This window comes from Corylus avellana, chromosome ca9, assembly GCF_901000735.1.
Source record: "Corylus avellana chromosome ca9, CavTom2PMs-1.0".
In the NCBI taxonomy this organism is placed as follows: Eukaryota; Viridiplantae; Streptophyta; class Magnoliopsida; order Fagales; family Betulaceae; genus Corylus; species Corylus avellana.
In genome coordinates this window covers 19,864,286-19,876,879 of record NC_081549.1, presented here as the reverse complement: position 1 = coordinate 19,876,879, position 12,594 = coordinate 19,864,286, and the positions used below count along the sequence as shown (strand labels likewise).

The 12,594-nt window shown below is 37.0% G+C and overlaps 3 protein-coding genes across 3 annotated transcripts; 1 reads left to right on the top strand and 2 right to left on the bottom strand.

Annotated features, from left to right (window-relative positions):
• Positions 1–1,159: 1,159 nt before the first annotated feature.
• LOC132161838 (NADPH-dependent aldo-keto reductase, chloroplastic-like) lies at positions 1,160–3,975 on the bottom strand. Its single transcript, XM_059572037.1, has 7 exons — positions 3,741–3,975; positions 3,566–3,616; positions 3,136–3,212; positions 2,905–2,992; positions 2,265–2,540; positions 1,853–2,131; positions 1,160–1,445 (listed from the first exon to the last, which is right to left on the bottom strand). The coding sequence occupies exons 1-7, from the start codon at positions 3,858–3,860 to the stop codon at positions 1,359–1,361; spliced, it is 978 nt and encodes a 325-aa protein (XP_059428020.1). The 5' UTR covers positions 3,861–3,975; the 3' UTR covers positions 1,160–1,358.
• Positions 3,976–5,756: 1,781 nt separating this feature from the next.
• On the bottom strand, positions 5,757–9,737 carry LOC132161836 (NADPH-dependent aldo-keto reductase, chloroplastic-like). Its single transcript, XM_059572036.1, has 7 exons — positions 9,446–9,737; positions 8,254–8,304; positions 7,321–7,397; positions 7,111–7,198; positions 6,668–6,943; positions 6,223–6,468; positions 5,757–6,143 (listed from the first exon to the last, which is right to left on the bottom strand). The coding sequence occupies exons 1-7, from the start codon at positions 9,563–9,565 to the stop codon at positions 6,057–6,059; spliced, it is 945 nt and encodes a 314-aa protein (XP_059428019.1). The 5' UTR covers positions 9,566–9,737; the 3' UTR covers positions 5,757–6,056.
• A 2,160-nt stretch (positions 9,738–11,897) lies between these two features.
• LOC132162441 (uncharacterized) lies at positions 11,898–12,323 on the top strand. Its single transcript, XM_059572681.1, has one exon. It carries the CDS (start codon positions 11,898–11,900, stop codon positions 12,321–12,323), a length of 426 nt encoding a protein of 141 aa, XP_059428664.1.
• Positions 12,324–12,594: the final 271 nt, after the last annotated feature.

Sequence of the window (12,594 nt, the reverse complement as noted above, 5' to 3'; positions counted from 1 at the left end):
GAAAATTAACATTGTAGCATTGGATTCCTAAATCGATGAAAGAATTCCAATCGATGACACGAACAAGTTCTTCATTGATGTATAAAATAAAATAAAAAATAAAAAACCAAGGATCTTTGACACGTATAAAATTAACAAGCTTCAAAGAAATATTAGCTACAACCAAACACGCCCTTGAAATTTAATTATATATCAACAATAAATATTAGTGATTAGTATATGTACCGAATAAATTTTCTCATATTTGTTCTTAGAAAGTTGGATCTCGGACTCGATGACCCGGATAAGGCTCTTATCGGCGCTCTCCGTGGAGAAGCGCAAAGACGGGGGACGGAGCCTCTCCAGTTCAGCGCGTGGACGAGTTCGCCATTCTTGACGGTGCTAGCGCCGAAGAGCACTCCTCGGAAGGGTCTTGGAGACCCGACGGGTCGTATCGCGAGAGGAATTACGGATGAAGGCCATGCGTAGCACAGAATGCAAGGCCATTTGGTTGCCTTTTTTAGCTCCTCGTCAGGGTTTTTGGTGTATATTCGTTAAAATTGCCCCAGTAGGGTTTTTGGTGCTATTGGGCCTTCATTTCGGCCTCTTTCCATTTGGGCCTTTAGCTACCAATTGTGGAAATTTTTTTAATTCAGCCTTTAAAAATTCACGTTTTTTTTAGAATACGTGAAATATATATATATATATATATATATATCAAGATAACACTTATAAATATTGGAGTTACAATTAAATTTGTAAACGTGAATTGTTTATAAATTTGACGTGAATAAGTATTCACGTCAGCGGTAGTAACTAGTTTGAATCCCTACTTCCCCTTGTGTGAACATGTTAAAAAAAAAAAAAAAAAAAATTGTCGTGAATAAGCATTCACGAAAATCAATCAAAATTCTTTATTTTATGCAGAATGATAATCAATGTTTTTTTTTTAAAAAAGAAAAAAATCAGAAAAAATCAAAACGACATTGTACCTTAAACGGTTAGCAGTTAGAGAACGGTTTTTATCTGCCCTAATATAAAGCATGGTTCATAGGCTCGTTGAGAAATTAAGCATAATTAAACACTACAAATATATTACAACTTTTTCTTGTGCAAAATATATTACTATTTGGAGCCATATTTTTATCGGGAACTCAGGCACCCGCTTAAAGAACCACCGTGAACACAACCATGATCACATTTCAAAAACTTAAAATTCACTGAACTGTCAAGCAGAAACAAAGCCAATCTAGCGGCGTCTATGGTCACTGAAAGATGCAACTAAAAACTTACATGGCCATGGCCCCTCCACAAAACAGAAAATGATAAAACATAACTTTGCCGCCCTATCTCCAATAAACCAGTACTTGCTTCACTGGTCAGATTTCACCATCCCAGAATTCCTCAATAGTCCTGTATGCGCCAAAAGTTTCATGGACAAATGAGGTCCCTTTCACCAGTCTTCCCTGCACAATTAAAGGAGAAGAGTTTTATGACAATTATGAGTCCCCAATAATCACTATGAACATTTCATTATAATATGGTCATTTTGACCTTATCACAATCCTCCAATGAAACCCGTTGAAAGCATGGTAAAGGGAATTAGCAAACGATAAGCTATAGCAACAAAATTTCAAGGGCTATTTCATCTATAACATATTAGTAGGAAGTGTTTACTGTGTTTGAGCTGGCAATATATATATTACCCATGGAAAAAATGGTCCATTTGTTAAAGCAAGAAGACATTTTTGTCCAAAACTTGTCCAAAATATTTGTTTTGGACAAAAATGCCATCTTGTTTTAACTAAATGGATTTGAAATGGAGAGGATCCGGATCCGAAAAAAATAGTGTATTAATTCGAGAAGTATAAACCATAATGATGGCATTTAACCGAGTACTTGCCTGCTCAATTTCAGAGAACTTGGCAAACAAGTCTTCAGGTATTGACCAGTCGAAGACATCAAAGTTCTCCTTGATCCTTGGCTCATTTGTACTCTTTGGAAGCACACTATGACCCATTTGCAGGCCCCAACGAATGGCAACTTGTGCAGGAGTCTTGCCTAGTTTCTCCGCAACCTTAACTAGGATTGGATTCTTGAGGACATCACTCTTCAGCCAAGTGGTGCCAGGAGAACCTAAAGGTGAATATCCCTGTATAAAAAGTATCAAAGTTTTAACAGAACTTCTGCATAACACAAGATTACAAGGGAAACAAAGATTTGCCTAATCAAAGATAGATGAACTATCTTCAAACCTAAAAGCAATTCAAAATTTGCATACTCACAGATAGGTGAACTCCCTTGGATTTACAAAATTCACGTAGCTTGGTCTGCCGCCAGGAAGGATGGCATTCAACCTGGCAAACAGAGGGAGGAATACGAGCTACCTCGAGTAAATCAGCCAATTTCTTTGAAGAGAAATTGCTTACTCCAAGAGCTCGAGCCTTGCCAGAATCATAGAGTGCTTCCATTGCCTTCCATGTGCTAGGTATATCTGGTTGAACAAGGTTTTCAGGCTTAAAGCCTATTGAACCCTTCTTCATCGCAACTGGCCAATGCATCTTAAAAAACCAACCAGCCTTATTTAGTTACAGTTGAATAATGTCCTCAATAAAATATTCTCAAGTTGAAAAATAATGATGTACAAAACTATTATCCCAAAACTGTAATTTTCCAGGAAAATTAGAAGCACGGAAACTAGAGTCGGGGGATTTCATGATTTGGGCATAATTTGTTTTGTATACCATATGCGAAGGCATCCACAAAACCCTCTTCTATTTCACCTTCAATTAGGTAGGTCTAGGCAATTTTTCCATCAATTACACCCCAAAGAATACAGGGTGCATTAATGCAAAAACTTTTATATCAAGTTTCAACAGACGTTACAGACCCAAAATTGAACAAAGCTTTGACCATAATACATACAAGGTACAAGTCAATATAATCAAGCTGCAAGTCTCGCAAAGTTCTATCCAATGCCTGCGGAACATCTTCGGGTGCATGATCAGTACACCTGTTGGATCACCTCAATTTTAGAATGCACAAAATCAAACTAGATAAGATCAAAGACTCGCTCATTAAGGCACCAAACACGCAGCAGTATCAGTTTAGCATTAACGGAATACTAGAAATTGAAGAAAAAAAAAAAAAAAACACCAGAGTTTGGAGGTAATCCACAAATCCTCACGCTTCACCACCCCATCTTCAAACAACTTCTTCAGGACCAAACCAATCTACAACAAATGAGGAGTAGGCAATGGGTTACCAATTATTTCATATGCATCAGAAAACAATTAATTTCACATCAATTCTTTTCTAATCAACAAGCTTAGATCAACCACAGAGAGAAACTAGTCATAGTTAAGTGGTACTGCGAACTGGAGAACCATGGATATGATTAATATGTTTTTTGTATTGTTAAAATATAATATAAATGATTAGGTTTACTAATTTTAATTGCACTTCTGAAATAAATAATAATTTAATATGAATCAGAACAGACGTCTAGTTAGAAGACGTTCGAACGCGTGAATGGGAATTATAGAACATAATTGAAATGATTAAGTTGTGATAATTTAACATTTACCTCCTTCTCATTGCCGTAGATCTGAGCACAATCGATATGGCGGTACCCAACCTGCAGCACAAGTAAACATGTTTGGATGAGAGAGAAATCAAATGATTCATCATCATGACCATGATCGTCATCGTCATCGCCATCATCAAACGGTGAGAAATAAGAAGGTGAACAAGAAGAAGACCTTGATGGCGGTGGCGACGGCTTCGCCGACGAGGCCAGGGTCGGACTGCCACGTGCCGAGCCCTACCGAGGGGATCTTAGCTCCGGTGTTCAGTTCAAAGAATCGAATTCCGTCCGCCATTTTAACGCTTTCCTCGAAACGCGAGTGCTACGCTGCTGATATGGACACGCAACTAACGCAAGGACGAACAGAGAGAGACAGAGAGTGGGGCAATGAGAGTGTGACGGAAGACGAATAGGCAACTCCGTCTTTTATAAACGGCCTGCGCGGGCGAGAGGCCCCAGTCATCTTCTTTTTCTATACCGCCACGTGTAGGTAAGATACGGCGTTGAGATTGAATCGTCGCCGTTTGTCTGAAGGAGCGGTCAGATTTATGTTATAACGTAAATATTTTTCCGAATTTTAATTATTAAAACAAGTAATTTAAGTTATTTAACAATTAATTGTCAGTATTTATTATATTTAGCTATATTTTAAAAATAACAATGATTGATAAGGCAAATTTTAAAAATAATTAAGATTTAAGAAAACAACGAACCATAGGAGAACTTGTTCCTGCTGATTTGCTTAATTAACTTAATTCGATAACCTGGGTGGGTTCTTCCTAAAAAAAAAAAAAAAAAACAAAAGATAACCTGGGTGGGGTCCATGAAAATGTTTATGCCTTTTTTGTATAAAAAATGCAGATTAAAGTGAGAGTTTTTGTCTGTTTTTGGGTGGAATTGGCTGAATGGATCTTGTGGAGTGTAAGGTGGGATGACGTGTTGTGTTGTTTCTTGGCCACGTTCGAAATGCCTGGTTCTGGTTGAAACCATTCATTCCCGAGCAATGATCGTTCTCTCACCTCCGCCCACACGAGAAACCTCGACCGTCTTTTCTTTATGCGCGTCTCATGCACGCACCGTACATGTTGGACAGACACGTGGCTCTCAAGCCCAATCTGGTGCTCTTCGTCAACTTTCTCCATCCACGGAGACGGAGCTCCTTCCCGCTCTCTCCAGCTGCCAGCATCCTCTTCGTCCCCACCCAAACCCCTTCTCCACCGCACGCGCACGTGTTCCACGCCATGTGCCAATAATACCCTTTAGTCTTTACGCAAAACCCACCGGTGACCGGAGGCGACACAGTACCAAATATGTCAACCTTTGGACTGTTTTAAAAATTGTCGTTTCCTATGGCAATTAATTAACTAATTTTTATGTTAATATATATATATATATATATATATATATATATATAATTTAAAATCGTGATTCAAAATTACTAGTTAATTTTTTATATTTAAGTTTTTCTAACATCACTTTTTTCATTGATAATATGGTCAATTCACTCGTGACATTGTTAAGGTTTTATCAATTTTAATTTTGAAAAACTTATTTATATGAAATTGCTAAATCAAGGACCTGAACTATATTCAAGGCAAAAGAAAATCATATCATGAAGCTGGAAATTCATTCAATTTTTGAATGAGACTTCAGAGGGAGAAATAGAAAAGAAAGTGGAAAGTTACAAAGACATTTTTAATTGAATAAGATACTGCCCTCTTTAACACTTTTCAGACTTTCCATCTTCACTCAGCATTTAATTCGTTCCATCTTTCAACCTGAATTAGAAAGCATTAAATCACTTTGTTAGCAATGCATCCATTCAAAAAGTAAGGCTAGAAACTAGATTTTATCTCATAATTATCTCATAATATTAATATGGCAGTTTTAGAAAAAGAATCATTTCTATTTCAAATATTCTCAATTTCTTCAATAATTTGATGAATTTTGAAGGGTAGTGTATTTAATGTACTACCATCATTAAAACTTTTAAACAACACTACCCTTCAAAATGCACTAAATAAAAGAAATGGAGAGGATCATATTCGTTAAAACTACCACATCAATATTACAAGATAATTAGAGAATAAAAATGTTATATATAACATTTATCATTTAGTAATTAGTATATACGTTGTACATTAAATGTTAATGTAGAGAGAGATTTTTAATTTAATGAGACAACCCCACGGAAAAGGATCTTCTATATATATTTATTTAGGGTCAATAAATTGGCATTTCATTGATTTAAATGACTTTTTCACCAGTACATTTGCTATATTACCGGGCAGTGGGCACGTACAAATCTCTCATAAACCTAACGTGCTATAACAAGCAAGCGCTCCTTTATTTACTTCAATTTTCTAAAGGAGAAAAAATGAATGCAATCCCTGACTACTGTCCGCACCAAGTGAAAAAGCATAGAAAATCAAGTAATTTGTTATCAAACAGGACAAGAAATACCACGATGTTTCAAATATCTGATGTCTGCTCACAGTTCAGCGTCCCAGAGTTCTTCAATGGTCTTGTAGGCACCCAACGTCTCATGAACAAAAGCTGTGCCCTTACCCAGCCTCTCCTGCGTGAATATATATATACCAAAATTTTACTAATGTATATTGTAGTGCACTTTATAAGAATAGGACTAGGCTACTTGCCTGCTCAATTTCAGATAACCTGGCAAACAAATCTTCAGGTATAGACCAGTCAAAAACATCAAAATTTTCCTTGATCCTTGCTTCATTTGTGCTTTTAGGCAGTACACTGTGACCCATTTGTAGCCCCCAACGAAGAGCTGCTTGTGCAGGAGTCTTCCCCAATTTCTCTGCAACCATTTTGAGAATTGGATTCTTAAGTACCTCCATCCCATACCCCGTGCTAGGTGCACCCAATGGTCTATACCCCTGAAATAAGAAAAAGTTCTTCATTGAGTCACTGGAAAATGGAGGGTTGTTCAAAAATCACATATAAATGAAAGCAGATCCATTTTGTTTCTCAAGCTCTTCCCATTAGTCTATTCTGCAAGATTTACTTGCATAAATTCTGTTTTTTTCACTCTTTAGAACATAGAAATTGTAGACCACTTTATATCTGCATACTCACAGATAAGTGAACACCTTTCGATTTACAAAATGCATGTAATCCTGGCTGCTGCCATGAAGGGTGAGACTCCACTTGGTTAACAGCAGGAGGCACTCGTGCTACCTCCAACAGGTCCCCAAGCTTCTTTGAAGAGAAATTGCTTACTCCAATAGCTCGAGCCTTTCCAGAATTATAGAGCGCTTCCATTGCTTTCCATGTACTTAGTATGTTAGGTTGGGTAAGATTTTCAGGCTTAAAACCAACTGACCCCTTCTTCATGCTAACTGGCCAGTGGATCTACAAAATAAATTAGCCCACTCAGTAATTGAGTGATGGATGGATACTAAGTCAGAACAAAAGGAAATGCTGGTGATATAACTTTATCCTATTTTGACTGGGAAGGAAATTCATGTATATATCAAAAAACTAGCGACATTCAAGGAAAGTTCAAGCTTAGTACATACTAGATACAGATCCAGATAGTCAAGTTGCAAGTCCTGCAATGTTTTGTCTAATGCCTCTGGTACATCTTCTGGCGCGTGATCAGTACACCTGCAAATAAATCTAGTTCAAGTTAGACAGTGAAAAATGGTCACGAACACATGCTATGCAACTCTAATTGATTTTATATTAGAGAAAGCTTGGTACCATTTCAAGTCAAAAAGGGAACAAACCAGAGTTTGGAGGTGATCCATAAGTCCTCACGCTTCACTACACTATCATTAAAAAGCTTCCTCAAAGCAGACCCAATCTACACAAAGTCAAACCAGAAATTAGGTCGCGACATGACTACACTCTTTACTGTCATAGCAAACGAGGGTGAAGCCACTTAGCAACCTTAACATAACAAATGTCTACGGTATATGCTACCGTTTTACAATAGTATAATATGAAACTACAGTTCCTATCAAAGAAGAAAAGAAAGAAAAATAATAGAGAAAAAAAAAAAAAAGTTGTTTCATTACTTGAGAAAGTATCCTGTGCACAAATAAACACGGGTCAACCACAGTAGATGAATTTTAATATTCACCAGAAGCGCATAGAGAAGATAAATAAAAGAGAGGAAAAACAAATCAGCTTTTCTGAAAAGAAAAAAAGAAAAAGAAAAAAAGAAGCAGCTAAGGAGGCAAGTGTCCTGTACAAAGTAACACTCTTGCACAAAGTAAGATGTACTCAGATATCTTCAGGAAATTTTTATAGCTACTTCCTGGATCATCTTGTCTCTTATTCTTCATCTCATTAGGAAACTTAAGAGAAAAAAGACTAGAGTTTTCGGTGCCTATCTAAGAGCTCCAGCAGTTCAAGAAAACTCCGCAGACAGTCTTAAGTCAAAGAAACATATTAAACGTGACTATTAAATGGGTCAACTAAATCTCTTACATTGCCCTGTTTCAGGGGATGACTAGGAGGAACATTTAAAGAGTGATCTATGCCAAAAAGGTGAAAGAGAATTCTAATAACAATTCCAAATTATACAAAGGAAATTGCTGGTCAAAGGAATTGCTAGTCTTCAGCAATGACTGAGCAAATCAAGCGTTAACTTTCACATACCATACAGTAACATTAAAGACAAAAAGATGATATACAATGTTTGATGCTAGAATTACCTCCTTCTCATTCCCATAAAGTTTAGCACAATCAATATGCCGATATCCAACCTGCCACAGACACAAAAGAAAAAAGAGGTTCATGCTGTGCAGTGCTTCGACAGATGTTATAAACAGAAATACAAAAGAAAATATATCATAATTGATTATTAAGAAAAGACACTAACCACCTAACCGAACCCTGCTGAATCCTATTTCCTAAATCTATACAATCATATAACTTTCTAACATTACCAACATTTTTGTTACGCAAGAAAACCATCCAAAAGTGCATTACCCTTCAAAACAATCATGCTCCATTATTTATCTTGTAGTTAAGAGCATTATAGGAAAAATATGCAACAACCCCCATGTGCTTTAGTGATTTTTAACTTTAAGACCCTAATTTCCAATCTGATGAATTTTATACTTGTGCTTCAAACATTTGTAAATTGAGACCTTTGTTAGGTTCTTCTTCAGCGAACATTTAGAAGCATCTCAAAGCTTTAATTGTAAGATGTATCTAACCATTAGGAGCATCTCCAAGTTTCAATTGTAAGGCTGCTACATACACTTGCTTAATTTAGTTTGAGATTATGTTAAGAGAGGATTGGCTAATATGAAAAGACCATTTTCCTCCTTTCTGGCTTCGTTGATCTTTCAACCAACATGGGTTCAATACGATCTGAGAGTCATTAATTCATAGCCATTTCTTTCTTTTTCCTTGGTATCCATTCGAGTGTTGAAATTGTCATATGTCCTCCGTGATGTAGCGAGTTTGGAGTTAAAGCAACTTAATTCAATGTGAAGATCAGATGAAATATTGATAGTCAAAGCCGTAGCTGAAACTGCCTCACCATTTATGATTTATTCGAAAGCAACCCATTGGATTCACATTTTATGTGATTTTTAGTTTATAATCCGAAGCTAATAATAGAAAGAACCCTTATACCATAAAATTTTTTTATTTTTTATTTTTAATTGAATGGTATATTATCTCGACAAGAAACAATAAAAGAAAAAAGAATGATGGACTCGAACTTAATAACTCAAAGGGAAAAGGGGAGAAAACAGAGAATTTGAGATGTTGCATAAGCAAATATACGATTACCCTAGTTCTTAAGGCACTAAATTAATCAACCGGAAACTCTTTCATTTCTTGTAAATTATATAACAAGGGATCAATTACTCTAAAGAAGGTGAAGAAGAATACCTTGATCGCGAAGGCGACAGCTTCACCGGCGATGCCAGGGTCAGCCTGATACGTGCCGAGCCCTACCGAAGGGATCTTAGCTCCTGTGTTCAACTGGAAGAATCGAATTCCATCCGCCATTTTCTCACTTTCCTCGAAGCGCGTTTACTGCACACTGGTTACTGGTATAGCGGGATGAACTGGTATGGACGCAGAGACGAACAGAGATGGCGGGCGTTTTGAATGTATCATCACCGTTATCTGAAGGACCAATCAGATCAGATGGGGGCCACGAAATTGATGGACCTTTTGGTTCTCGCGCTTGGCCGTTGATCAAAATTATGATTCCGTAACAGCTAACGGTCATGTTTTTCCTTTTTGGAAAATTAAAACACATACCTTATAAAATGGAAATCATTTCACCTTTCCTTCCAACTTTGATTTTTTTTTTTTATTCTTTTGTATTTGGGATAGGTGTTGTAAAAAATAATTAGTATAGTTTTTTCAATGGTACAGAATTAATTTTAAGTCTTATAGGAGAAATAGAAAAAAGTGAAATTAAATCTCAACAGTTGAAAAAATTAGAAGAAAACTCCTCTATTTTTTTTTTATAACATCTTAGCCAAATCTTTTTTTTTTTTTTTTTTAATCTTATCTTATCTTATGCAAGGAATTGATTTGAAGTATTACTTCTTGATGGACAATGATCTTAAGTGAAATAGAGATTAGTCTTTCTCAAAAAAAAAAAAAAAAAAAGAAACAGAGATTAGTCATTTCACAGTTAAGATTTAATTATCATATCTAACAATGTAAATGATGTTAATATATTTTAAATTTTTTGAATGGCATGCATGTCAATATATTTATTACTTGACATCATTTAAACCGTTAGATATAATAACTATAAATTCTAACTATAAAGTGACTCATCTGCATTTCAACTTTTTTTTTTTTCCTATTCATTTCACTTGAAATTGAGAGAATCATATTCCCTCGTGGGCATAGTTTCGCATTTATTAATCACAACAATTATACAATTTCCCATCCAGCATTACTTAATTAATTGGCGGGTCAAAAACTTCAGGCAAAATATTTTCCTAAGGAAATCCCTGCTGTCGGCAAAATTGGGAAGTCGACCCTCTTATGCATGGCGAAACTTAATTTCAGCCCGAGAGCTTTTTATATGGCTTGTGTTGTTACCGTGCACAATAATTGATGAACAATATAAAATCAAAAAGAGAGAGACTAAGAGAGAAAGTCGACACAGATTTATGTGGTTCGGCAATTTGCCTACGTCCACAGAGAGGCGGCAAGGCGGCAATATTTTTAGTCTTAATGATTTTACTCTTAATGATTCAGGATTACATCATACATATATATAAAAAATAAAAATAAATAAATTAAATTAAAAAAAAATCATAAACCCTACTTGTACGATTAAGGAAATCCTCAAAATACCCAGTACTGTACCATGGCCCCCGCCCCCCCAACTTAATTACTCCCATCAGCCAATAGACTCCTGCTTCGTGAACGTCGCTATCACGACGTTCACTCCGCCTGGAGATGGGAGATGGGAGTGTAGTCTGGATATGGGAGGATAAATGGTTCCCTTGCCCAACGTCCTATGCGGTCCAGTCGTTGTGCTCTAACCTCTAGATTACCAAGGGATGCAAAGGTGGAGTCACTCATTGATCGGCATATGGGGGGCTGGAATACAAAATCGATTCAGGAAATATTCACGAACGATGAAGCCGCACTGATTTGCAGCTTACCGATGAGTAGATATCGAAGAGCTGACACATTGATTTGGAGACCTACTACCATGGGTAAGTTCACGGTTCGAAGTACATACCATCTTGAGAAGGATAGGCAAGTAGCAAGAATGGGGGAAGGCTCTAGCCGGTCGGGGTACAATCACCTTTGGAAGATAGTTTGGAACCTTTAGGTGCCAAATGCTTCAAAGGTTTTTATGTGGAGGGGAATGTTCAAACATACTTCCCACCAAAGACAACCTTCTCAAGAAGGGTGTCGTCAAAGAAGATTTATGTATTTTTTGCACCAGAGAGAAAGAGACTGTGATGTATATCTTATGGGAGTGTCCATCTTCGGTGGACGTGTGGGGGGCCTGTGCCAGAAGCATCCAAAGAGTGTTGGCTCTTATACGTCTTTTCTGGAGGTTGTGGACGCTATGATCACAAGATGCAGCACAGAGAAGTTGAACATATTTGCCCTAACAACTAAAAAGATTTGGGCAAAGAGAAATGATGTAGTTCATGGAGGTGATTTCCAGCACCCAAACCGGATTGTAATAGAGGCACGGGAGTTGCTCCAACAGTTTTCGGTGGAGCTAGGAGGGAACTCGGCAATTGTAGCGCCTCAAATGGCAGTAAACCCATTGTTGAGATGGCACCCTCCCCCCCTTTGGGAGGTATAAATTTAATTGGGACGTGGCTTAGACTCAAGGAAAAAACAAATGGGCATTGGGATTGTTGTGAGAGACCACAGTGGCTTCGTGATTGCAGCCCAAGGGAAGAGAACAACGGGGCTTCCAGAACCAGTGCATGCGGAGGCTATGGGAGCCTTGGTTGCAGCGGAACTAAGTCGGGATTTGGGGTTGCCGGATGTCATCATGGAAGGGGACTCACTCCAAGTGGTCCAATCCTTGCGGAATATGAGCCCAAATTGGAGTCCCTATGGGAAAATTATCAAGGACGCGAGAGGCATTTTGTACACGAGGCGGAGCTGGATGGTTAGTCATGTTAAGAGAGAAGCTAATTCGGCGGCCCATCACTTAGCAAAGAATGCATTTACAATGTCTCTAGATAGGGTATGGATGGAGGAATGCCCTCAATGTATTGTTTCCATTGTTTCTTTAGAGCATATTGCTCTTGATGTTTAGAGTTTCTCAAACTCTGTTTTAATGAAATGAGATGATTTTCTACCCAAAAAAAAAACTTTTTGATTTACTTAAGTGATGTTCTAAACATCACTTGAATGATGAGTGTTATATATATATATATATATATATTATTTTGTAAATTTTCAACTAATCTAATTCATTCAAATATGATACATAAGGTTAAATTTAAACAAAACACCATAATGTAAAACATTTTAAGACAAATATTCTGATTTAAATTCACATTTTAAGAGTAGCGACAAGGGTGTTT

What these genes read in the sequence shown, in the direction of transcription:
- LOC132161836 (XM_059572036.1), bottom strand. Translation starts at nt 9,565, where the DNA reads ATGGCGGATGGAATTCGATTCTTCCAGTTGAACACAGGAGCTAAGATC. An exon ending in TGGATCACCTCCAAACTCTG is followed by an intron (nt 7,199 to 7,320) that starts GTTTGTTCCCTT and finishes ATTTATTTGCAG; the next exon opens with GTGTACTGATCACGCGCCAG. An exon ending in ACTATCTGGATCTGTATCTA is followed by an intron (nt 6,944 to 7,110) that starts GTATGTACTAAG and finishes TTTATTTTGTAG; the next exon opens with ATCCACTGGCCAGTTAGCAT.
- LOC132162441 (XM_059572681.1), top strand. Translation starts at nt 11,898, where the DNA reads ATGGGCATTGGGATTGTTGTGAGAGACCACAGTGGCTTCGTGATTGCA.
- LOC132161838 (XM_059572037.1), bottom strand. Translation starts at nt 3,860, where the DNA reads ATGGCGGACGGAATTCGATTCTTTGAACTGAACACCGGAGCTAAGATC. An exon ending in TGGATTACCTCCAAACTCTG is followed by an intron (nt 2,993 to 3,135) that starts GTGTTTTTTTTT and finishes GTGATCCAACAG; the next exon opens with GTGTACTGATCATGCACCCG. An exon ending in ATTATATTGACTTGTACCTT is followed by an intron (nt 2,541 to 2,904) that starts GTATGTATTATG and finishes TGGTTTTTTAAG; the next exon opens with ATGCATTGGCCAGTTGCGAT.